Source organism: Ctenopharyngodon idella, chromosome 10 (genome assembly GCF_019924925.1).
Source record: "Ctenopharyngodon idella isolate HZGC_01 chromosome 10, HZGC01, whole genome shotgun sequence".
In the NCBI taxonomy this organism is placed as follows: Eukaryota; Metazoa; Chordata; class Actinopteri; order Cypriniformes; family Xenocyprididae; genus Ctenopharyngodon; species Ctenopharyngodon idella.
Window position 1 is genome coordinate 42,760,643 of NC_067229.1, and position 26,880 is coordinate 42,787,522.

At 37.2% G+C, this 26,880-nt stretch overlaps 1 protein-coding gene across 3 annotated transcripts in view; it reads left to right on the forward strand.

The window, feature by feature from the left end:
• The first annotated feature begins 289 nt into the window (after nucleotides 1-289).
• Nucleotides 290-26,880, forward strand: part of dscama (Down syndrome cell adhesion molecule a) — an 86,495-nt gene continuing 59,904 nt past the window's right edge. The window contains exons 1-3 of one of the 3 annotated variants that reach the window (XM_051910304.1): nucleotides 290-1,569; nucleotides 16,885-17,202; nucleotides 18,004-18,150. In XM_051910304.1, the coding sequence (XP_051766264.1) occupies nucleotides 1,527-1,569; nucleotides 16,885-17,202; nucleotides 18,004-18,150 (508 nt within the window). In that variant the 5' untranslated portion in view covers nucleotides 290-1,526. The remainder of the gene's footprint in view (nucleotides 1,570-16,884; nucleotides 17,203-18,003; nucleotides 18,151-26,880) is intronic. The other 2 variants (XM_051910302.1, XM_051910303.1) reach the window with 2 other exon arrangements.

Below are 26,880 nucleotides of genomic sequence, written 5' to 3' on the forward strand. Positions count from 1 at the left end.
GTTACTGTTACCTTCATTCCATGCTGTTCATTTTTACTTTATGTATAGTGTGCAATTCCTAACAAAAAGAAATTCAAGAACTTGCCACATGCTATTTCGTGTTTTTTCACAGCCAGTGGGTTTCATTCATCTCAACATTTACTAAATACATTTTTAAAATCAAAAGTTGTATCTAACATTATACACACATTTTTATTAACTAACATTAACAAAGGTTAATAAATGCTGTAAAAATATATTATGTAAATTATATATTGCTCATTCTTATTTTGTGTAAGTTAATGCACTAATGTTAACAAACGAGTCCTTATTGTAAAGTGTTACAAATTAAAAAAAAAAAAAAAAATGTTCAGTGGTGTGACTAATTTAAAGTAAATAAATTAGTAAATTTTTCCTTGCACTTGGAACACGTGTGAACTTAATACAATTTTTTAAACATGTTTTAATTATTTTATATTTAATTTAAAATAAATTTTAATGAATATCAAGTTAACATTTTTTATGTCTGAACAAAATGTACCTTTTAATTAAAAAAAATTATTTGATGTGTTTATTGGCAGTCCTCTTAGCTTTTCTTGTCACATGACAACAAGATGGCTTCCTTTTAATGACACGTTTTTTTTTTCTTTTTTTACAATATCCAGACAGTTACACACCTAGATTTTTTTTTTTTTACTTGCCACACTCCCACACACAATAATTTAAATAACATTTATCATCATTTTTGTATCATTTGCATTTTAATGTATTTTTTAATAAAGTAATAGCTTGAAAATAAAAATGAACCTCACATCATTGACCCTAATTTGTTGCATGTGAGTGATGATGCTTAATGATCACATGATTTCTTAGGGTTGCTTTTGGTGTGCTTGGACTCTCTCTTTAAGAGCAGCACCCCTGCACCTTTAAGGCTGCAGAGGAGAGAGAGAGAGAGAGAGAGAGAGAGAATGAGAGAGTGAAGGGGGTGTTGTGTTGTGTGATGCTCTGGTGCTGATGCTGAGCTCTGGAGTGATCAGTGCAGCAGGGGAAGATGCGCGTGCTTGCTGACTGCTGGACGGTGCGAGGTGGTGAAGAGGGATGTTGCTCTGAGTACAGCTAACAGCCATCTATCCCTTCACGCGCTGGAGTTTCAGAGCTTTTTCTTTTTAATTTCTTTTTCGTTCTTTTTTTTTTCTTTTCTGTAAACTTTCCGATATGATTTTTAATCATTAATAATTCAGTGGATTTACTTTCCCGCTGTTCATTTCTTGTACGAGGCTACACCTGTGCGCAGTGCCCCTCAGTAAGCACGCGCTCTGACTCAGCATCGCACCTGCCCGCCGCTCACCGTCTCGCGCCACAGCTGGATCTCAGCTCGGAGACAATCAGCCTGGGAGCGCACGCGAGCGAGAGCTCTGCTTCATATGCATCCCTTCCACTGGAACTACTGATTACAGATATTCATATTCCTGCGCAACGTTTTTTTGGAGGAAAAGTGTGCAGTGGGCAAAGAAAAATCTTAGTTTGGAGATTGAAAGGAGCGGGGCATGTGGATATTGGCCATTATCTTTTTCCAGTGCATTTTGAATGGTGAGTAGTGTTTTTATTATTATTATTATTATTTTTTATTGTTATGCAGGCTGTAACTTAGTGGAAATTAATTAACATCGCAATGCACTAGGAATACATTTAAACGCGTTTAAAATACGATGCATTCTGCACCATTTGATTTAGTCTATGTTAATTCACAACACCTTTTGTATTTTTTTTTTAAAAGGTTTACAAATGTAATTTTAGTGCTTATGTCATAAATATAATGCATGGAATTTCGCCCCCAGTAGTTTAAATTTTTGTAAATTAATTTGAGCAAGTAATTGAGATGGAAACAGTACAGTAGCAGACTCGTAAATAAGCATGTAAATCGTCTGTTTTATGATTAGTCACTTTATTACATTTTACAGCTCATAATACTAAACAAACAAGCATGCATTATTATGCAAATACCCTCAAGTGCATCAAGAATGTCAAAAATATGAATCTTGACATCCTTATTGGACCAAACCTGATGTGATGTGACAAATTTTGTTTTTTGTTTTTCCCTCCCTTTCTTTATTATGACCTTGGACATATTTTATTTTAAGCATTAGAAAAACTGATCTGCTGGTATACTTTTTAAAAACACTCAAAAATAAAAAAATTAAGGTAATAAAACAGTTTTATTCATTTAAAAAGCACCAAAAAAATCCTGAAAAGCATATAAAAAGAAAAAGAATAAAAAGAAAATTTGCTGTATTGTGGCATAGTGACACAGCCGCCATGTTTCAAGAAGAAGCACTGAAGCATTGAATGAAAAAATAACTCACAGTCACTCAATTGGCACTTTACTGAATGCTTTCACTGTGACCTTTTCACAAAACATTTATTCAAAAAAAAAATTATTTCCCATGTGGGTGTCCGAATCATATTGACCTCTAAAAAAAATTCTACCGCAAATGCTCGACAGGAGGCGAGTGTGTTGATGGTTTTAAAATGGAGAGACAGTGAGTGGGTGCTGGTTGCTGGGCTAAATCAGGATGGGTGTGTTTGTGGTGGAATAGAGAGAGAGTGAGAGGGGGGTTATGAGGGATGGGGGGAGGAAGAAAGGAGAAAATGGGGCCATTTAGGTGGTTTTAACAGAGTAACACTGTGGGGCGTTAATATCAGACCCAGGCCACTCCACATAGACTGACCGGTGATAGCAAGAACAGGAGATGGATTTTGATAGGATGCACACACACAAAAAAAATCCAATGTTTTAGCATAAAGGGTGCATTGAACGCCATTGGGGCACATTTTGTTGAATCATATCAGTCTAATTTTCAGTCTTTCGAATCTTTTCAGTCTTTCCAAGCTTTATCAGTTTTCCGCAGGGCAGGCGATGAAGCCGGAAATGGACACAATCGTTTAACCTCAATTAATGGTGTATCGATGAAATTGATTATCATTTCAGAGGGATTTTGTTTTTGGCCAATTGAGTGGTGCATGTCTACTGAACTGTGTTCAAATGAGCATTTCTAAAAAGCATTTTAAGTGTTTCTCTTTGAATCAATATGGTCCCATTTGTGCCACTGCGTTCTAGCTGTGTATGTGGGTCTCTGAGGCTCCATTGATCAGCGTTCTGATGCAGTGCCGCTGCTGTCAGTGCAGTGAGCTCTCTCTCTCCCTCTATCTCTTTCTCTCTCTCAATCTCGCTCTCTCTGGCCAGTGTAACATGCTCTTGCGGGTGTGTGGGGGAGAGAGAGAGAGAGAGAAAAAGAAGCCATACAAAATGAGCCTTTCATGATTTGGTTAAGCTCACAGCCCAGTTCTCCACTGGTCTCTATGGAAACCCCTGAAATGTATGTTGGCGCAGTGGCCTTGGAGCTTCCTGTACAGGTGACCCCGGAAGTGTTTTCATAATGACTAGCAGAGGAAAGCGTGGTGTGCTTGTTTGCGAAGCTGCTTGGGATGTTTATCTGGAAGGGAAGGATAAATTAATTCCCTGGTCTCTTAAATATCCCTTTTGAGATTTCATTTTTTTTCCTTTTTTGTTGATGGACAAGTGTTCAGTGCAGTTGCAGCTTGTACACTCTTAGAAAAGAAGGTTCAATGGGTTTCTGTATAGAAGCCTAGAGTACTTGAATCAATTTTAAAGAACCCTTTATGCCAAAAACATTATATATAAGTGTAACCCCTCCAAGCGATTCAAACTGGCCAAGCGAGTGAGGTTTACCTGCACAGCTCTTTACTAGCTGGCCTCTGTTACACTCACTCCCATCCGGGTCACAACACCAATTTAACCTCTCTGGTTCTATTTGCAACTACTCTGAGCGGGATTCGAACTAGCGCTTCCGGCATGGGGGGTGGGTGCGCTAACAAGGACACTAAAGACCGCAGCATCTAATGTCTGTCACTAGTGTGCCTCTTGAGGCCAGGGGAGTGAGGTTTACCTGCACAGCTCTTTACTAGCTGGCCTACATTACACTCACTCCCACCTGGGTCATGGCACCAATGTAACCTCTCCGGTTCTACTCGCAACCGCTCCGAGTGGAATTCAAACCAACATTTCCGGCATGGGAGGCAGGCACTAACGAGGACACACAAAAAATGCAGCATCTAGCGTCTGTTGTTGGTGCACCTCGTGAGGCCATAGGAGTGAGTTTTACCTGCACAGCTCTTTACTAGCTGGCCTATGTTACACTCATTCCCATCCGGGTCACGGCACCAATGTAACCCCTCTGGTTCTACTCGCAGCCGCTCCAAATGGGATTCGAACCAGCGTTTTCGGCATGGAAGGGGGGCACTAACAAGGACACTAAAGACCTCAGCATCTAGCTTCTGTCGTTAGTGCGCCTCTTGAGGCCAGGGGAGTGAGTTTCACCTACACAACTCTTTACTAGCTGGCCTACATTACACTCACTCCCATCTGGGTCACAGCACCAATGTAACCCCTCCGGTTCTACTCGCAACTGCTCTGAGTGGGATTCGAACCAGTGTTTCTGGCATAGGAGGTGGGCAAGGCCAGGCGAGTGAGTTTTAACTGCACAGCTCTTTACTAGCTGGCCTACGTTACACTCACTCCCATCTGGGTCACGGCACCAATGTAACCCCTCCGGTTCTACTCGCAACCACTCCGAGTGGGATTCGAACTGGCATTTCGGGCATGGGAGGCGGGCTCGCTAACAAGGACACTAAAGACCACAGCATCCAACGATCTGTCGCTAGTGCACCTTTTGAGGCCAGAGAACCGCCGTTTCCGGCATGGGAGTCGGGCATGCTAACAAGTACACAAAGACCGCAGCATCTAATGTCTGTCGCAAGTGCACCTCTTGAGGCCAGGGAAGTGAGGTTTACCTGCACAGCTCTTTACTAGCTGGCCTACGTTACACACTCCCATTCGGGTCATGGCACCAGTGTAACCCCTCCGGTTCTACTTGCAACCTCTCAGAGTGGAATTCGAAGTGCTGTTTCCGGCATGGGAGTGGACCACAGCATCTAGCATCTGTTGCAAGTGCACTTCTTGAGGCCAGGGGATTGAGTTTTACCAGCACAGCTCTTTACTAGCTGACCTACGTTACAACCACCATCCGTGTCACGGCACTAATATAACCCCTCAAGTTCTACTCGCAACACTTCCGAGCGGGATCTGAACGGGCATTTCCGGCATTGGAGGCGGTGCTAACAAGGACACTAAAGACTGCAACATCTAGCTTCTGTCATTAGTTTGCCTCTTGAGGCCAGGGGAGTGAGTTTTACCTGCACAACTCTTTACTAGCTGGCCTACGTTACACTCACTCCCATCCGGGTCACGGCACCAATGTAACCCCTCTGGTTCTACTTGAAACTGCTCTGAGTGGGATTCGAACCAGTGTTTCTGGCATAGGAGGTGGGCAAGGCCAGGCGAGTGAGTTTTAACTGCACAGCTCTTTACTAGCTGGCCTACGTTACACTCACTCCCATCTGGGTCACGGCACCAATGTAACCCCTCCGGTTCTACTCGCAACCACTCCGAGTGGGATTCGAACTGGCATTTCGGGCATGGGAGGCGGGCTCGCTAACAAGGACACTAAAGACCACAGCATCCAACGATCTGTCGCTAGTGCACCTTTTGAGGCCAGAGGAGTGAGGTTTACCTTTACAGCTCTTTACTAGCTGGCCTTTGTTACATAAGGAGAAATGTCTTAAATGATTGGATAATACTTTCATGTTTAACATATTTAATTTTTTCCCCAGTGATAAAGTATGTTTACGACCTGTCTAATTCATAACATTTTTATTAAAATTAAAATTGAAACAAAACTAATTCTTTAAAAATAAATTCATAAAATGATTCCATGATGGGAAACAGAACCCTTTAAGGTTCTATATAGAACCTTCTCTTCTAAGAGTGCTGATGCACAATTAATGCATTTAATACAATTTTTATAATTTAGTCCTAATAACAAACATTTGCACTCAGCTTTCTGGTATTGAACAACAAATGTTTTTGCATGTAAAATCATGCTGAGTTGTTTTCAATGGCTCTTGTGTTGGTGAAGAGCTCTCGAGACCGTGTGCATAATAACACACAAATGTAATTGGAACAACAGAAGCGTCCTTGCACAGACGGAGCCGAAAGTAGGTGCGATGTTGTTTTTGTAAACTGATGCTAGGGGCCAACTCTGACATACACTCAAATGGACACGAGTAAACAGCGCTGCGTAGAGCAAAGTGCCCAATCAGCTGTCGCTTTCCATGAGATGGTTTTTAAGAGAGCTTTTAGCTGAGTCCAGATCAAACAGACAAAAGTGTGTGGGCATATCCATTTGTTTTGCTCAACTGTACGCCTGGGTTTTTAAGACTGCAGCTGCATTGTGATGTGGAGAGAAATCAAGGCCTTGTTTACAGTCCTGAAAGCAAAGCTAACTGATATTGTTCTACAAATCATTTGATATGTTTTAAAATCAACTTTGTCTCAGAACACTGCAGATTCATTGTTTTTGTTTTTTGAAAGCTCCTGACATGTGCATAGAATAAGAAAGCAAAGCAAACTTGTTTTTATATTATTATGGTTATTATATAAGCTATCCTAAAGTGTTTTCATTTTTTTTTTTTTTTTTTTAGAATTAAAACAAAAACTAACAATTATTTACTTTATTTATTAATTGTTTTTACAGATATAAAAATTTTTTAAGAGTTTTTCCAGATTTTTGGGGGGCGTACACCATTTACCTAGACTAAGTGAGGACATATCATAGATTTATTTAGTTATCTATATGTTTACTACAATTAAAAAAATTGCATTATTAAGATTATTTACTTTATTGATGAATCATTACCTTCAAGAACATTCCAGAATTCTAATTTCAGATTTAAATAAGATTCACAATTTTGTTTAATTTTGTCCTCCGCTAAATAACCTTTTGTATTTTATTTTATTTTTATTTATTTTTTTAGATTTAGCTCACGTATTAGGGACAGCTCTGTCCCCAAAACATAGTTAAACCCTTTTTTGATGGTTTATTTTGAAACAATTTTCACTCTGAAATTGCTAAATTACACAAATAATTTCACAGAGATGGTAAGCAATGGCATTTTACACACAATTTACTTGGATATGTAAGTTTATTTTCCCATAATAAACCATAAAAAAAGCAGTAAAAAGGGATTTTTATCAGATGTTTCAAACAGATGCGGTACTGTTATTTTGTATTAGTTATAAAGTAACTAGTTAGGAAGATTAAAGCTGTGCCAAAAGGAAAGCACAATATGTATTAGAAATAGACATAAACGTGTGGTGTGAGTCAGACTCTGTAGAGCACAGACACACACACACACACAGCTACTCAACCTAGCTCTTTCTCCAGCATGTCAGTAATTCCAGGAGTCGTTTGGCATAATGGCATTTTGATGATCTGCTTGTACTAACTGTTTAGTGAGAAGTAAGGCTGATCAGTGTTCATATTTTCCATCAGCACAGCTTATTGTCAATCAGCAGGAAATATGCCTGACAGACGGGCCTGCACCAGTGGCCGTAATGTGTATTTATTTCCTGCTTTGATGACTTGGCAGAAAAAGCACTTCGTATTTTACACTGATGAGGACTTTCAGGCTTTTTTAGTAAAGAAGCTTGATGACTTTAGCACAACACCACTGTGTTGCTCCATCCACTGTGACCATCTTAAATGAGTTTTCCTTTCAGTAGTGCTTTTGGTTTGTTGTTGTGAAAGAAATGAGTGGTATAGGCTGTTTTTGGTGAGCCTTGATCAGTTAATAGGTGGAAAGGAGCAGATGGATCTATGTGTTTTTTTTTTTTTTTTTTTTTTTTTTTTATCTATCTTGTAAATGTCTTTTTAATGAATGTTTCAAAGTAAAAATAAAAGTGCAGTTAATACTTTAAATATAGATAAATATAGATATTGCCATGTGATTTCTGTGATTTTTCAGTCACTGAATAATATTTTATATTAGTCATAATGAATAATACTAGTTGATTTTATTTCAGTTACCAAATAAAGCACATTTTAGGTTAAATGACAAAGTATTTTTTACGGCATATGAAGTTTTACCTATTTATACCTCATTTTTATGATCCAAAATAGATATCATATCATATTTTTAACTTAAATACAATCTTTATTGAATCATAATACATTTTTGACATCATATCCAATATTCATATTAATGAACTAGGGTTTTCCTATAAAATTCTAAGACTGAAATTAAATGCTATTGTTTTGTGTGATGTATAAATCTCAATGTGATGTATAAATCTTGACCCTTATGACTGGTTTTGTGGTCCAGGGTCACATATGGTAACTTTTTATATATTTACATAATATGTTTAAACAATTGAAAAATTGACAATGCTAGCAGCATTTGTCCATTGTTTTTGCTTTTGTTTTTATTCAAAATAGGCCAAATAATTCTGCCTTATATTCAAGTCAATAATCATAATTCAGATCTGTTTATTTATTTATTTATTTATTATTGGTTCTCCAAAATCTGTTATCACAGTGTGGAATTGATAATTACCCATCTTTGTTTTGAATCATTGCATGATTCGTCACTGTCCTCAGTGTGGAGTTGCTCTTTGTTTTGGAAATTAAATTCTAATCTGAATACTGTAGGTGAAGTGTTCGCCCTTAATATCTATGGTATTTATGGTATTCACGCCCTTCCAAAAATGTGTTATGATTACCTTCAGAGCATACTTTTATTAAAAATCTGATAGTAAATACCTGTAATTTTGTTTGACAGAAAAGAATTGGTTAAATCTGGTCCCCTGCAGTCTTGAATAAGTGGTTACATTCTTGATTTTTGTCCACTAGTTAACAAAGTCTGTTTGATCACTGAATGTGTCCATGTAGCAGAGCAGACGGGGGAAAAAAAATGGGCAGAATTTCAACACCCAGAAATGTGTAACATTTGCAGAGATCCCAGCAAATGTCTCACTGAAGCTGCTCTCGCCTCAGGTCTGTTCTGTTTCCACTGCATTCTCTATCGGCCCGTCCCCAGAAGTGATTATGCTAATTGCTGTTTGATCAGATGATTAAATTATAATTCGATTAATCCTGAGCACTAAATGCTCTGAATACATTTACATCTGCTTGGCTGCGTCAGTGCGCAGGGGCGCGAGCTTTCTGCCATGCAGCCAGTGAGGAGAGGAGCTGACCTGAGACTCACACCCAAATATTAGCACAGGCACGTGTTTGGAAGAGGGCAGAAACTGAGACATTGGGATACTGTAAGCTGTTTAACAAAACAAAACAATACATGGTTAAGTATTTAGTGGTGAACCTAGACTGATTTTTCAGTGGTTGATGTCAGTATATTTAGAGCCAATTTACACATATACATGTGTGTAATTAAATAAACTGTATAATTATATAATTTATTTAACAATTCAGCATACATATACTGAAATTGTTTAAATAACATAGGTGACCCTGGACCACAAAACCAGTCATAAGTTGCATGGGTATATTTGTAGCAATAGCCAACAATACATTGTATGGGTCAAAATTATCGATTTTTCTTTTATGCCAGAAATCAGTAGGATATTAAGTAAAGATCATGTTCCATGAAGATATTTTGTAAATTTCATATCATAAATATATCAAAAATGTATTTTTGTGAGTGGATGTGCATTGCTAAGGACTTCATTTGGACAACTTTAAAGGCGATTTTCTCAATGTTTTGATTTTTTTGCACCCTCAGATTCCAGATTTTCAAACAGTTGTATCTCGGCCAAATATTGTCATATCCTAACAAACCATACATCAATGGAAAGCTTATTTATTCAGATTTCAGATGATGTATAAATCTCAATTTCACAAAATTGACCCTTATGACTGGTTTTGTGGTCCAGGGTCACATATGGTAACTTTTTGTATATTTACATATATTTAAATAATATGTTTAAACAATTGAAGAATGACAAAAAAAAATTGACAATGCTAGCAGCATTTGTTCATTGTTTTTGCTTTTGTTTTTTTATTCAAAATAGGCCAAATAAATCTGCCTAAGTCAATATTTGTGTCAATATGTTTTTGTATTGTAATTTTTATATATATATATATATATATATATATATATATATATATATATGAGACACCGATGTTTCAAGTAAAAATTTCTGGTAAAGCCTATTTTTTTCTCAGAAGAGAAAGACTGAATATTTTAATTGCAAATAGACTAAAAGCTTATATGAAAAAATGTGAAAATTGAAAAAAAAAATCTAGAATTTACTTTAAAGCAACAAGTAACACATTGAATTAAATGTGAATTTTTAAAGTAGAAAGACTGAAGTACTCAAGTAAACTTATAAAAAATATATTTACTTGGATACAATACAGATTTAAAATCATAATAAGAAATAGTTTAGTAGCTATGATACTGTTTTTGAAATCAAATCTTTGCATAGCTATGAGGAAGCACGGGCAACAATGCCTTTAAAAAAACAGTTAATCTTAAAAAATAAAGCATTTAAATATAAACTCAAATAGAAAATAAATTGAATATTGAATTAGCATGTGCCCTATTCTTTGTCCTAAACTCTTGAAACATTGGTGTCTCATATTTTAGAGCAGTCAATGCAATTTGGGAAAGAAATCAATTAAACAAATTAATATTATTCAACATATCCTAGCTTTTTACAGAAATATTCAGATGTTTAACCCCCTTTGTAATTGTTAACATTTTCATAAGTAACTGTAATTTAATTACACATTTTTTCTCAGTTACATTTATTTTGTAATTAAATTACATATCTGTTACATGTAACTAGTTACTCCCCAACACTGTGTATATATAGTGTAATATAACGTTTTTCAATAAATCAATAATTTGATTTGTTGCTAAATTAAGTACACGCATAGTTTTGTAAATCTCTCTGAGTTGTTGTATTACACGTGTCTCTGGGAGATGAGGAGACGTCAGCCCAGCGTGAGCAGACGAGACTCTCTTAGTTCTGCCTCGTGTTTCCTCATCACCCGAGTCAGCAGCGCTTTAGATTCAGACATCAGCGGTGTCGGCTCTCGTAATTGATGTAGATCCACGGAGGCCATTTGATCTCCTTCTCACCACCAGGGAGGCTCTAAACGAACGTTTGCTCTGACATTATTCAGATGATATTCAAATCATCTCACTTAAGAGATGAAAAAAAACCCCAACAGAAACTTCGCTTTTCCAGTGGGACTCGCGCTGCTCCCGCTCTCACCCTTTTTTGGCATCTGGGGGATATCTTCGGCTTTACATATTGGCAGTGAGCGGGGGTCCATTAACCCAGACACGGCTGGGCTGTTCTTAATATTCATGAGAGCAAATTGCAAGCTGGTTAAATTGCGGTGCTCCGCTACAGCTCCCTGACGCCAGGCCCGCTGTAGCCCCGAGGCAGGGACAGGAATTCTGACTTTCCCGGCTGCTGTTCCGGGCTCCCCCTGCACTCTCTGGCTTTCTGCACGCCGCTGCCTTAATTACCTTGAGCCCGTGACGTTCCGTCAAGGTTCCGCAGCCTGCGGGGAGGAACAACCCCTCCTATTTGCTGCACAGACAACAGCGCAGACACAGTTGGCCTGCAGCCAACACAGTGACCCATCCACCCACACCAGGGCCAAGATTTCATCCTCAGAGAGCTTCTGATTTTATGGTTTGCAGTGTTTTAAGACATTCTAGCATTATGTTTGTTTATTTTTATGAGTTATGCTCAAGCAATTCATCATGAAAATCTATGAATCATCCCAAAAATAATTGATTGGTCCTTTTAAGCCTGCACAGAAGCAACATATATTTAATTATTTGGTTATTACTATGCTATTACTATGTTCTTTTTTTTGACAGGTTCCATGGAATGCCGTGTTTTTTATATTTATTTTTCTGAATTATACATAAGCAAATCATCATTAAAATACTTAAATCATCCAAAAATATGTTTGATTTTATCAAATGTGCAGATTTAAAATGGATAAATACAAAACGTACCAGGTTATTCAGGGTATAGATTTATGAACTTGGTAATAGCATGTGATTTTGGACATTTGTTTATTTTTGTGAATTATATGTGTGCGCAATTAGTTTTGGAATGGTCAGGGGCTATTTCACTTATGAAAACGTATAATGGTATTAAAATGTCTAACATGTTTTTAGACAATTTTTGTATTTAAGCATAAGCAATTTATCATGACAATTTTCAAAGCTTCCAAAAATATTTCAATTAGGCATATTTCTTTAAAAGAAAAAAAAAACACACAGATAGATAAATGATGATAATATGTTATACTGTCTGAATATGGTAAGGATTCAGTACCATAGTAGTGGCCAAAAAGCGATGTCCTAAGGGGATATTTGGTTTCAATGACCATTCAAATTTGATTAAACCATCAAAATATTAGGAAAATATTTAATATATTTTTCCCAATATTTTAAATATGAAGGAAAAACAAAACACTAAACTTGGTTAAGGTATTTATTTGACAAAATTATTGTCTTGTTTTTGCATGTGTTCATAATGTGTTTTTTTTTTTTTTTTGTATGACAGCCTAGCCAAAAATTATGTCCACACAATTTGCCGTGTTTTATTACATTATCACAAATAAAACAATTGACTCCAAGCACAACTACGCAATATGATTTAGTAGATTTTTAATAATATTTGAATAAAGGGTGATGTCAGTTTTACTAGGCTGAACATCACTTTTTTTATATATATATTGAAGTAACATGGGTACTATTTCATTTGTGTACAGTTACATCTTTTTTGTAAGGGTTTAATGTGTCTGTCCTGAACAGTCCTATCTCAGGTTTGTAAGGGTTAATACCAGAGGCGCCCATGCGGTTTGCAGGGTAAATATTGATCGCACATTACTTAAATAAATCGCCTGGCTAGTTTTGAAAAGAGTCTTGTGATGGCTGGTTACACACTATCAGTGGACAAATGCTAATGTGTTTTCAAAAGACAAACCCATATTTCTGCTTACCCTAAATGCAACTGTCATTCCCCTTCCTCATTACAAACGCCCGGTCTGATCTGTCACACTCATATTTAACTCATTTCTTAAGATTGACTTCTCTTTAATGACTAAAATTGTAGAAAAAAAAGTGTAAACCCATATTTTAAGCACATTATTAAGTAAAACAGCACTGTAAAATCTGAAAATGTGTGTAGTTCTATCTAATGACATCTTAAAATTACTTTTTTTTGGGTGAAGATTAATGTACTGAGGTAAATTAACACTGTTAAAAGTCTGGTTAACATTTAACAGTGGACTTTTTTTCCCCCAAACTCCTTTTAAAGGGTTAGAATGAAAATTACTTTGAAAATTCTGTCATTAATTACTCACCCTCATGTCCAAACCCGTAAGACTTTAGTTCATCTTCAGAACAGAAATGAAGGTCTTTTTAATGAAAGCACTCGTGTTGCTTCATAAAAATGAGGTTAAACCACTGGAGTCACATGGATTACTTTAGTGATGTCTTTACTACCTTTCTGGGGCTTGAAAGTAGTAGTTGTGTAGGCTGTCAATGGAGGGACAGAAAGCTCACAGATTTTATTAAAAAGATCTTCATTTGTGAAGATTTTCCGAAGATGAACGGAAGTATTACGGGTTTGGAATGACATGAGTGTGAGTTATTAATCACAGAATTATCATTTTTGGGTGAACTAACCCTTTAAATTAGAGTTTGGGGGGGAAAAGTCCACTGTTAAATGTTAACCAGACCCTTATCTTAATCTCATAGATTGTTAAAGCAAAACGTGCTCTTGCCTGACCACCATGCCCCTAGATCAGCTTGACTTTAAAATGGTCTCTGCCCTTGAGCTGTCACATGCTCACCCCATAAATATCACCCTGAGTCAAGCCCAGACAGGACCACAGAGGGACAGCACGTTAGAGACTGTCTCAGCGGGAATTTACAATGATCGGCTGTGAAAGACAGAAACAAGCAGTGACAAAGAAAGCGCCCTGTCTGTTATTTCAGGCAGATAAGGATCGCTGTTAATCAAACAGCCTAAAGCACTTTCTGAAAAAGCCAGATTAATTATAAATTCATTCACTTCATATTTGAAGAATCGTGTCTGGCCGTTTCCATCGTTTAGATAATTGAGAGCAGAATGATTCTGACTGCGTCGCTAAGCATGCGCTGGGTTTTACTATCTGAATTGGAATCAGATTGACAGACGCTGACCATGCAGATTTTTAAAGATGAAGAGTCCATCAGTGCTTGAATCCATGCACAAGCTTGCTGCATGATGTCTGTGGTGCTAAATCAGATGAATCATGTCTGGACAACAGCTGCTGTCTTTATTTTGTCCTCATGTGTCTAATGGTTTTAAGTCTTAAAGTGTGGATCGTTTTGCTAGCAGCATATTCTGAAAATATTACATTTTTTTTAGATATGTAGAAAGATATGTAATAAATACTAATTTGTAACATGTATTTATAAGAAATATTACATAAAATAAATTAGAAAATTGACTTTTTTTTATTATTTTTGATAAATAATTTTATAATAATAATGTTTTTATATAATTGTATACAGTGGCAGTGCATATAATATCTGTTAAAATGTTGCCATGTATCACTGTAGATTCTCAGTATTGACATAAAGTCTTTTAATATTTAATGATTGTTCTTAAGATCCACAGTTCTTTTGATCTTTCAGTGATGCTTTGCTCTGGATTATCAATAGACCTTAGAGGGTTTTTATGTTTTGTGTAGAAAAATAAGAAGTACACAGTGTTGGATTATAAATGCATTTAGACTTTTGTGCTGAAAAAAGAGAAAGATATACACTTAACGCATCAAAACAACAGGAAAAAATAATCTCTAATGAAGGTAAAATATGAAAATGGTGATATGAAATGTTAAGTTTGATATGTGTCTCTCTCTGTTTTAATAACTCACTGACTTTTAAAAAGGATGTTGTGATGAATTGTGCTGTGACTTTGTACCGTTTTTCCAAGCAAATAGATTTTTGACCACAACCAAAGTCAAATGGATGAATCTGTGTTTTTCATCTTGGGGAATCAGCTTGAGTATGGGTATAAATATTTTATTTTTTTTATGTGCTTTTAGACAATAGTAGCTTTTCCACGGCCCAAAACTGAGCTCCATTATCTATAAAATACTCCAGGGCACTGAAATTGTGTTTTTCCCCCTAGTATGTCCATCTGAAAACTTAAAGGGATAGTTCACCCAACAATGAAAATTCTATCATCATTTACTCACCCTTATGTTATTCCAAGCCTGTATGAGTTTCTTTCATCTGCTGAACACAAAAGAAGACATTTTAAAGAATGTTGGTAATCAAACAGTTGATGGACCTACTATGGAAGTCAACGGGGCCCATCAACTGTTTGATTACCAACATTCTTTAAAATATCTTCTTTTGTGTTCAACAAACTTGAACTATCCCTTTAAGTTATAAGTGAACAAATCAATTCAAATCCATTAGGGCTTTATTGGCATAACTGTGTTGCAGTATTGCCAAAGCAATGGCCATTAAAATATACTAAATTACTACAAAGTGTTAAAATATATGAGAAATTATTTAGTTTCATTAAGACAAGGTTCAGCACTCATTCTCTAAATGAAATCTTTCTGTTTTAAAAGCCCCAGTGGAGAAATTGCTCACTAAGCTGTTATTTAGCTGAATTTGGCCTATTTCCCTTACAATCTGTGTGAGTTTAATTTGAAAGATTTAAAGGTGGCCTATAATGCCCCTTTTACAAGATGTAATGTAAGTCTCTGTTGTCCCCAGAATGTGTCTGTGAAGTTTCAGCTCAAAATACCCCACAGATCATTTATTATAGCTTGTCGAATTTGCCCCTATTTGGGTGTGAGCAAAAACATGCAGTGTTTGTGTGTGTCCCTTTAAATGCAAATTAGCTGCTGCTCCCGGCCCCCTTTCCAGAAGAGGGTGGAACTTTAACAGCTCATGCTTCAATTGCTCAACAACAACAAAGCTGGAGAATCTCACGCAGCCAAAATGAGTATTGTCAGTAACGGTGTTCAGCCTTACATTGTTCAAACTGGAGTCAGACACTGATGAAGAGACTCAGTAAGAAGTTACAACTTTTAGAATGCATCTGGACATTTCTGAATGATTAGTGGATAAATTTATGTAGTTGCTGTGGAGTTGATTCAATTCATTGACTAGCATGTGCCGTCATGTTAATCTTTTGTGCAAATCCAGCGTTGAATTGATCCTCGTTTGTGAAGCAGTCCGGCAAAAATGACGACATGGCAACAACACTCTACTACAACAACTCTTCCTGTTCTCTAAAGCAGCCCAACATGGCTTCACCCCCTTTGTTGCATATTCTCGGGGGCAGGGTTTATGTAAATTATAGGGTTAGTGATGTCACTAACCTGGGAAGATGCTCGTTGTAGTCCCTATCAGTTGTTTGTTGTAGTCCTTAAACAGTGTATTCTTTAAAAGAAAATATCTTTCTTTGCATTGAACTTTCAGCGTCATAACTTTGCAGATGTTGTTTATGCTCAAACAGCAACATTACACACTAACTAAAGTTAAAAAAAAATGAAATCATAGTTAACCATCCCTTTAAGACTTGATTAGTAAGTTTTTCTGTTAGATGTTTAGAGCTACCTGAAACAGCACATTGCATGAATTTAAGCTCCAAATCTGAGAGGTTTTTGTCTATGTAAGCATGTATGTCCCCTGAATCTAATGGACCATAGTGACTAAAAAGTGCCAAGACTAACTGTTTTAATATATTTATGAGCTGTTAAAGTAATGCGTCCCTGGAGATGTGAAGACCAGCTGTGACAAACAAGCTGTTCTTTCATACAGAGAGAAAGAACCTTGTGTTCTGATTAACTCTAAAAATGGTTCAGACTGCATAAACAGTTCAGCCGCTAACCGCATGTCCTCTCTTGTCTCCTGCAGTTCTCAGTGAAGACCTACATTCCAGCTTGTATTTTGTCAATGCATCTCTGCAAGAGGTAGTGTTCGCCAGCACCACGGGGACTCTGGTTCCCTGTCCTGCAGCAGCGGTGCCGCCTGCTACCCTGCGCTGGTATCTGGCCACCGGCGAGGAGAGCTACAACGTCCCAGGGATCCGCCATGTCCACCCAAACGGCACTCTCCAGATCTTCCACTTTCCTCCGTCCAGCTTTAGTAAAGTGATCCATGACAACACTTACTATTGCACAGCGGAAAATCCTTCAGGGAAAATTAGAAGCCAAGATGTTCATATTAAGGCCGGTGAGTGTTTAAAGATAATATAGATTGTTGCAAATGTTTTAAAGACACAAATAGATATGAGGGTTTTGTGGATTTTAGTAAATTTCTATTTGATTTGAGGCTAATCTATGCTAGTGTACTCCTAAATGTTGACAAAGCCATAAATCTAAACAACCTGTGTTCCAAATTTGAGGATGATATCTCAAGAAATGAGCTTTCAGTAAGAATTTGTTTGTGCGCAGTACTAAACATTTCCAACAGATGAAATTCGTCTCCCATTCATTTATATGCGGCCATTTTTGACCGCGAACAATATAAGTATGACGATTTTTTTTAGGATCATTTAACCTTTTTGGAATCATATCCATTAGTTTTTTTTTTGTGTGCACAGCAAGTTCGTACCATTCAGATAAAGTAAAAAATTCTAAAAAAAAAAAAAAAAAAAACGTAAAATTTTTCAATCAAAAATGAACGAACAGCACCAGAGGGTTAATGAGGTTTATGCTTAAAAATATATCTTTTTTTCTTTCTGGAAAAAAAAACAAACAAACAAAAAAAAAAAACATTTACAGTATCTTCTTTTAAAAGGCCAAATTGAAATGTCATTTCTGCACCACTAGTTATACTAATGGCAAAAATAATGACAGGTTTCCCTCTCCCTATCAACTTTTTACTTTTTGGTAGTTTTAGTTGCCTCTGCATATTAAGCTAGAAGAAAGTATTTTAATATTTAAAACACTTCAGATTTAAGGATGTTTACATATTTTAGCGGTGTGTTTTTTTTTTTTTTTTTAACCAATGACACAAGCTCTTTCTCTCTAGTTTTACGAGAGCCCTATACGGTCCGTGTGGCGGACCAGACCGCGATGAGAGGCAGCGTAGCGGTCTTCAAGTGCATTATTCCTTCCTCAGTGGAGAACTACATCACTGTTGTGTCATGGGAGAGAGACACCGTACCACTCGTCTCAGGTAGGACACTGGATGCTTGTCTGCATATTTCGTACTCGAACTTCTAAGGATGCAGTGTTATTTTACTTTAAAGCAAAGTTTACCAGTCATCTCATGCTGTTCCAGACCGGTTTGCCTCTGTGTCCACTCGTTTCTATTTAATGAAAGTGAATGGGGACTCAAATGTCATTGACGTCAATGCTGCCATATTTGATTTGAGAGATACATTCCCCCAGTTATTGTGGTGCATTAGTATAGTGCATGAGTCATATAAAGCTTTTTATGATACTTTCATGGTACTTTTTTGGACTTTGACAGATCTAGTCAACAATCACTTACAACATTTGGCATTTTTCAAACATTCACTTTTTGTGATCCATAGAATAAAGCAAGTTAAACAGATTTTCAACACGAAGATAAGTAAATGACAACATTTTGAGGGGAACTATTCTTGTTCTATGTGTGATTTCAAAATACATACAGGCGTCTCTGAGGATCAGTGTGGTTTTGATGGTCCTAAGCTAATTTTATTGCAGTTTATTACAGTTTTGAGTCCTTGCTTTTTTCGGTTTCCCATCAGTTTAACCTCAAGTCTGCTCTTGAAAACACATCCACATCTTTAAGTCATTTCTTGTCCTGTTGGTGACAACGTGAGATTTATTAGTCTCTAACTTGGCATGCTGTCACAGTAACGCTCTTATAAAGAGCTCCTCTCTCGGCTCACGGCTGTCTAATCCTGAAGAAGTGGACGGTGGCAGTCGTGTCACCGAGATTCACTGTACTGACCTACTTCCCTTCCAGAGGCAGCGCGGTTTTGAAAATCCGTATCAGCTAAATGGAACACTTGTCTACACAACTGTTTCCTTCCCTCGGGGCTGTCGGCTCGTTTTATGGGGCATTTAGCAAATTCAATAAAGAATCAAAAGTCGTTTAGACTGGGGAGCGAGCGGGGACATTTTCCATAGATGTGTCGCAATTTTCTGTACGGGTAAAAGATACCAATGAGATATATGAATCTTTTATTCATCTTTAGAGAGTAATGTGACAAATGCTCGCCTGCAGTCTAAATTACAGTCTTTAAATTCTTCAAACATCTCACGTCTAATGCTCAATCTCAATTTGTGTGCACATTATATTCCCTATATGAACGTTGGAGCCCAAGACGGGTCTATTTTAACATAGAAAAGAGAAAATGTGCAATGAATCTGACAGATGTCTGTCATTTAATAGTGGCTGTCACAAAACATTAGCTTTCCGCTTGCCTGTGCGTATTTTCCATGCTAAATATTTAATAGGTAAAGCAATATTCCTGCAAACAAACACTGTTTAAACACAGTTCACTGCGCGGGGAACACTTTCACCTTTCCACAGAGGCTTTAGAGGGCATTTTGGAGGAGTTTCTATGTGTGTGTGTGTTTGTGTGTGCATGTGATGTACTGTACATTTGCTGATGGCCCCTCTAAAATTTTCTAAAACCTATTCTGCTATATGCTATAAATAAATAAGCTTTCTAAGTGACTTCACGCAAGTAAGAGTAAAGCTATACTTTTTTGTTATAAAATATTAATTTCTATCTGTATTTCTGTCTGGTGCATTTGGACTCCATCAGGTAACTTGAAACTTTTTTGTTTTCAAATGTTAGAATTCCACATATTTGAGATTTGTACTATCTAAATTAATGTAACGTCCATCTTAGATTTAAAAAAAAAACAAAAACAAAAAAAACATATTTAACTACATTAAGAAAATGTACTGCTTGCCCATGCAAAACTCTCAGAAACACTCAGTGGTTGTTGCTAGGGTCTTCTGGGTGGTTGCTAAGGTTATCTGGGAGGTTCTAGGCTGTTGCTAATGGGATCTGGGAATTTGCTAGTTCTGGGTGATTTGGGTGGTTGCTAGGCTGTTGCTAAGGTGTTTTTGGAGGTTGCTAAGAAAATGTAAATGGCTGTTGTTAAATTTAACCCAATTCAAAAAAGCCCACCCTCTAGTCTTTAAATATGGCTCGGGTTCCTCCTTCAATGTATATGTATGGTATTTCAGCAATTTTTATTGTGTACAAGGTATACATTTCCACTTTTTAATAAGTCAGAATATCTGAGGTATCCACGTCCTAGTATAAAAACCGAGAGGAATTAAGGTTGTACATCCCCCCAAAAAAGGTGCAGTATGTAATATTAACAGCTAGTGGTTGAAATTGGTACTGCAGTCCAAATTCAAAATATTGGAGAGGGTTGTTTTGTTTCTCTTGCCCTCTTGGACTCGATGCTCACGTTGCCAAATTAAGGATGCACAACAGGAACGAGTGCTATTGACAATGGAAAGCGACAGGCCTTACCTTAATTTTAAGTTGATGAGTTGATTTTTCCACATTTTAATATGCCTCTGGTCAGAGCTTTTTAGATGGATGCCGAGGTTTTTTAGATCAGGTAGAATCTGCAATCTCTGACCCAGTTCGTTTGTTGGCTTCCATGGCTGCAATATGCTTTGTTTTCTGCCAATTGGCAACCCGGAGTGTCGAAACACTATTGGGTAAACTAGCAGTGGGTGGGATCACACAGACCAAAACAAAAACAGACATTCCGACACAGAATGCACATTTTAGAGTAGAATAACTGGCTGTAGCATTGTTTTTTGGAGAAAGTATGTGAGCTTAGCATGTTTCATAATTCTCTGCAAATACAGGTGCATCTTAATAAATTAGAATATGAAAAAGTTATTTTTTTTCTGTAATTTAATTCAAAAAGTAAAACTTAAATATATTCTAGATTTATTAGACATAAAGTAAAATATTTCCAGACTTTTTTGTTTTCATTTTGATGATTACAGCTTGCTGCTCAACAAAATCAAAAAATCAGTATCTCAAATTATTAGAATATTTAATTTCAAGTTCTATTAAATTACCATTCTCAGGGTATAAATACTGGGTTTAGGTCAGTAATCCCAACAGCAGTCATGGGGAAGTCTGCTGACTTGACAGTTGTCCAGAAGACGATCATCAAGACCCTCTACAATGAGGGTAAGCCACAGAGGGTTATTGCTGAAAGAGCTGGCTGTTCGCAGTGTGCTGTGCCAAAGCATATTCATGGAAAGTTGACTGGAAGGAAAAAGTGTGGTAGGAAAAGGTGTACAAGTGAAAGGAATGACCGCAGGCTTGAGAAGATTGTCAGGTGAAGCCGATTTAAGAACTTAGGAGAGCTTCAAAAGGAGTGGACTGAAGTTGGAGTCAGTGCATCAAGAGCCACTGCGCACAGATGTGTTCAGGAAATGGGCTACTACTGTCACATTCCACGTACCAAGCCACTTCTGAACCAAAGACAACATCAGAAGCATCTTACCTGGGCTAAGGAGAAAAAGAACTGGACTGTTGCTCAGTGGTCCAAAGTCCTCTTTTCAGATGAAAGTAAATTTTGCATTTCATTTGGAAATCTAGGTCCCAGAGTCTGGAGGAAGAGTGGAGAGGCACAGAAACCGTGTTGCTTGAAGTCCAGTGTGAAGTTTCCACAGTCAGTGATGATTTGGGCTGCCATGTCATCTGCTGGTGTTGGTCCACTGTGTTTTCTGAAGTCCACAGTCAACGCAGCCATCTACCAGGACATTTTAGAGCACTTCATGCTTCCTTCTGCTGACAAGCTTTATGGAGATGCTGATTTCAATTTCCAGCAGGACTTGGTACCTGCCCACACTGCCAAAGGTACCAAAAGCTGGTTCAATGACCATGGTGTTACTGTGCTTGATTGGCCAGCAAACTCGCCTGACCTGAACCCCATAGAGAATCTATGGGGTATTGTCAAGAGGAAGATGAGAGACACCAGACCCAATGATGCAGATGACCTGAAAGCCACTATCAAAGCAACCTGGGCTTCCATTACACCTGAGCAGTGCCACAGACTGATCGCCTCCATGCCATGCCGCATTGATGCAGTAATTCATGCAAAAGGAGGCCCAACCAAGTATTGAGTGCATAGAAATGAACATACTTTTCAGAAGCCTGACATTTCTGTTTAAAATATCCTTTTTTTGTTGATCTTATGAAGTATTCTAATTTATTGAGATAGTGAATTGGTGGGTTTTTGTTAAATGTGAGCCAAAATCATCACAGTTAAAAGAACCAAAGACTTAAAGTACTTCAGTCTGTTTGCATTGAATTTATTTAATACACAAGTTCCACAGTTTGAGTTGAATTACTGAAATAAATGAACTTTTCCACGACATTCTAATTTATTGAGATGCACCTGTATAGTATGGTATTTTTATGCTTTAGTATAGTCAAAAAATTACATTTAGCACCTTTAACGCAAAGTATTGGCAATAGTAATAGTGATCCTTGGCTTAGCAGGCACTACTAACTAGGGGTTTTATGGCTGAAGTATATTCAGTATTAGTTGCTATTGCACAGGTGTTTTAGTCGCAAGGGATTGTGGGAAAATCTGGATGCAAGCGGCTGTGTTATGCAGCGGTGAGCCACAGAACAAACCGCTACAGGCACTTTAGAGAGTCCTTAGCATTCTGCACACATGCCTCGCACTGAGACCTCTGGCCAGAACAGTGACTAAAGAGAGAGAGAGAGAGCACCAGAGAGACAGACCCTTTCTGTTCCATTTTTCCCCCTCTTTCTGGTTCTACCCTGTTCATATTCCGCAGTGAACAAATGCATTTCGGTGCAGACAGATTTGGGGAAGATATGAAAATACATTCTATCTTCTTGCTCAGAGAAGCTTACATGTATTGATGGAGATTAAATGCCGTAAAGACTGCCACTTTTGCCATTTATTTCCAAGTGAGCAAATCCCACCTTGGGCTTGTTGTGTGTCAACCGAAGCTGGTGGCATTCTGGAGATTTTCCTTTCCATGTTTACCCGTTGTGTTGTTGACATTTTGAAAACCATTGAGCAGCAAGCTGACCATTCTATGAAAATCACATTTGGCGCCCATCGTGGGGCAAGGCGCACATTTAACCCAACACCCATTTAATGAACTGAATCTAATAAGGCCCAGTAGTAACGAATAGATTCGTTAGTGTTAATCTGCTTCATAAATACCCATAAATGCTCAATATTTCAAGATCGTTTAGCCGGTGGGGCTGAGAGCAATCAATACATACCTACATTTTGACAAGCAGAACACAAATCTGACCATTCAAATGTATAGTTAAAACATTTCCATGCTTAAAAATGAAAGAAAAAGGTTGCGTAGCATTCAAACCAATGGTATAGGTGTGCTAATGTTTTTAACTGGTCCCACTGCGGCTTTTTCCTCCAAGCTGGGTGAGGCTGAGCTCTCGCCTCTGCAGTCAGTGTTTCTGTGTATGACAAGCAGGATTGGGGGCTCTTGTCCTCAGTTTTCCCTGTGATTGGTTGAAGTATTGTTATCCAGAGAAAAAATGGGTCAACCAGCCCACCGAGGACAGCATGTGTAAACAGGCAAACTGGAGAGAAAGTGGCTCTGGTGTGGTGAGTGGTGCCTCTTTAGCCAAATAGTTTTAAAACCTTTTCTGTACATCAGTGCTCAGTGAGCAGAATTCCCAGAATTCCCAACCCTCTCAGAATCCCTGTGTCTTTTCCACTCTGACAGAGACAAGCAAAGCTTCGTCGGATAAATAAAAGGGATACTCTGAAAAGGAGAAGAAGAAAATCAATATTGGTGTGCATTAATCATTCTGTGGGTGCCAGAGAGAATTATGGGTACACAGAGGCAAGAGATTCATGTGTGCTTTTGCATAGCAAGTGTTCTCAAGGCTCACTGGTTTCTCAGGCATCAGGTTAAAGTGATTGAAAGGAGTTTGGTATCATTGCTTGATTCTTAAATGTAAATTATGCTGTTGAAATATTTCTGATCAGTGAACTAATGGTTGATATTCTTTGTTGTTTCAGAAATGGTGCTTCATAAACTGTGATCAGCCCATGATGGTGATTTTTAAAGTCAGTTTAAAAATAGACACTGCCACAGCCTTTTTTTTTTTTTTTTTTTTTTTTTTTTTTTAAAGATTTACAGATTTCAACTGTATAGTAAAATTCCATCAAATTGAACTGAATAAAGCTTACATATAATGAATTAAGAATTTTAAATGAGTAAAAAAAACTAGAGCTTAATAAACCATTTTGTATAAATTTTAAAGAAAAAAGGGAATGAACCATTTCAGTATGTGATTCATATTCATAAAAAATATGTTTACATTTATGAATATGATCTTCTTAATTTATAATATGAATAATTTGTAAGGATTATTAAATTGATGGAATTTTAATATACAATTGAAATTTGTAAAAAAGCCTTAATTTTTTTTTTTGTGTACTTTTTAATTTAGGGCCCAATGGAATCCATTTTATTTTTCCCTAAATTCTGTGTTTTATGATTTATTACAAATTTATATAAACTTTAACAATTTAATCAAGCTTTTAAAATGTAATCAAATTAAATATAACAATTATTTACTACAATACATTGCATTTTTATTTTTAGTTCATGTGTTCATGTCCTTATTGAGACTACAGATGCTAAAAACACAGTTGAGCGCCACATGTGTGTGAGTTTGTATATCAGATGAAACCATGCCGTTCATTCACACAGAGACACGCAGAAATTACTTATTGTCGCATTTATTTTTGCTGTGTGAGAGGCTGTTATATTAATCCATATCGTATCGTAACACAATTTAAGATATTTTTGATGAAATACAATGTCTTAGTGAGGCCTGCATTGCCAGCAAGATCATTTCCTTTTTTAATGCCCAGAAAACTACTAAAGTTATATTTAAAACAGTTCATGTGATCTTTTGTTTCGAATCAGTGGTTCGGAGCACGTATCAAACTGCCAAAGTCACATGAACTATTGAAATTTCGAAACACTTATGACGTAACGAAGCCTCGTTTACTGAAATCACGTGATTTTGGCGCTCCGAACCACTGATTCGAAACAAAAGATTCGTAAAGCTTCGAAGCTTCATGAAGCAGTGTTTTGAAATCGCCCATCACTAGATATTGTTGAATAAAGTCGTTATTTTGTTTTTTTTGGCGCACAAAAAGTATTCTCGTCGCTTTATAATATTGAGATTGAACCACTGTAGTCACATGAACTGTTTTAAATAAGTTTTTAGTACCTTTCTGGGCATTGAAAAAGGAACTGATCTTGCTGGCAATGCAGGCCTCACTGAGCCATTGGATTTCATCAAAAATATCTTAATTTGTGTTACGAAGATGAACGAACGGTGTAGAACGACATGAGGGTGAGAAATTAATGACAGAATTTTCATTTTTGGGTAAACTAACCCTTTAAAGGTTAGGTGTGTAATTTGGCAATGAAACTGAAAAATATTTCCAGAACTTTCTCAAAAAAGGCAATGTTTTATAGCATCTTAGATCAGCACTGTTTATACTCTTTGATGGAATCAACAAAAATTGCAGGAGAGCCCTTTTGCCTGATGTCACCAAGCCCTTTTATTTTTAAACCCCTCATGACCAGGCTTCATTTTTAAATTAATTTGCAATGGATAAACTCATGTCCCACCCTATGTAGTCAGTTTATTCTTGGTCTTTTGAAAGATCTGATATACTGAATCCAGTTTCTGATTTCAGATTAAATTAAATTGCTTTGGTGTTCATTACAGTTCTTCCCACCTAGATGATTAAACCTCAGACTGGATCATATCCAGCTTAGAAAACACATCATAAAAATAACATTTGCTTCCCTAAAGACTTAAATTGGAATGTAAAAATTGTCCCCCAATCTGGCTAATTATGATGATATTATAATCTTCATTTGACCTTTGACTCCTTATTCTGTATCCTGCATCTGCAAATCAGTTTCCCCACAGCAGCAGCTAATCACTCTTGAGGACCGTGTCCATGAGCCCTTATCGTCAGCGGACAGCTGCTGCGGTGTGTTTGAATGGAGGCGACGTTTGTTCAGCGTTCATTGTGCTCATGACCACAGCCCCCTAACACACCGCTTCCCTGCTATTGTTTACAGAGAGAAAAGGGAAAAAACCTGGCAGGAGCTTTCATGATAATCTTTGAAATGTTCGTGAATAGGAGAAGAGGGTGAAACGCTCGGTAAAGAAAGAGTAAAACGCTCAAGGTTGTTTGCATTGCAAGCCTGCACTACGCTATTTGAAACAAACAAAGCTAACAGCTAACAGCTAGTTATTGTTATTGCATTTAACTCTGCTGTTCACACTTGACATGTGTTTACTTACCGATTTAGGAATAAGTTCACTGCACTATTTAATGTCCTATAGAGCTAGATCTGTGTTTTGTTTTTTTTTTTATCTGATAACCTACCTTAGGGTGGTTTTAGCTGTTTTATTAGCATAGTCAATATCAAGGAGAGTTTACTGTCTGCTTTCAGGCAAAAGCAAAAAAAAAAAATCATTACAAAATTACAAATAGCATGAGACAGAACTGTATTTTGGGACGAGGATAAAACTTAGGTGTTCCTCAATAAATAGAAGTGTTGTTGCTAGGGTTCTCCGCTACTAGCTACGCAGGTAAACGATTGGCTGAAACGTTGCATGCCTCTTCTATTTGTAGCCAGTAAAATCTCCTGCGCCTTTTTTTTTAGTAAATTGCCTGGAGAAATTGAACAAAATAACTGAAAGGGGAGAGGGGGGGTTGCGTTTCATCTAATTGAGAGCTTCATATTATCTGTGCGGAGAAGATAAGCCCTGTTCTCTTAACAGTTATTACTCACTCTGTTTGTAAGTATGTTTCATCCTTTCTATTGCACTCTGAGGTTTCAGGCCTGCTATCTCTCTTC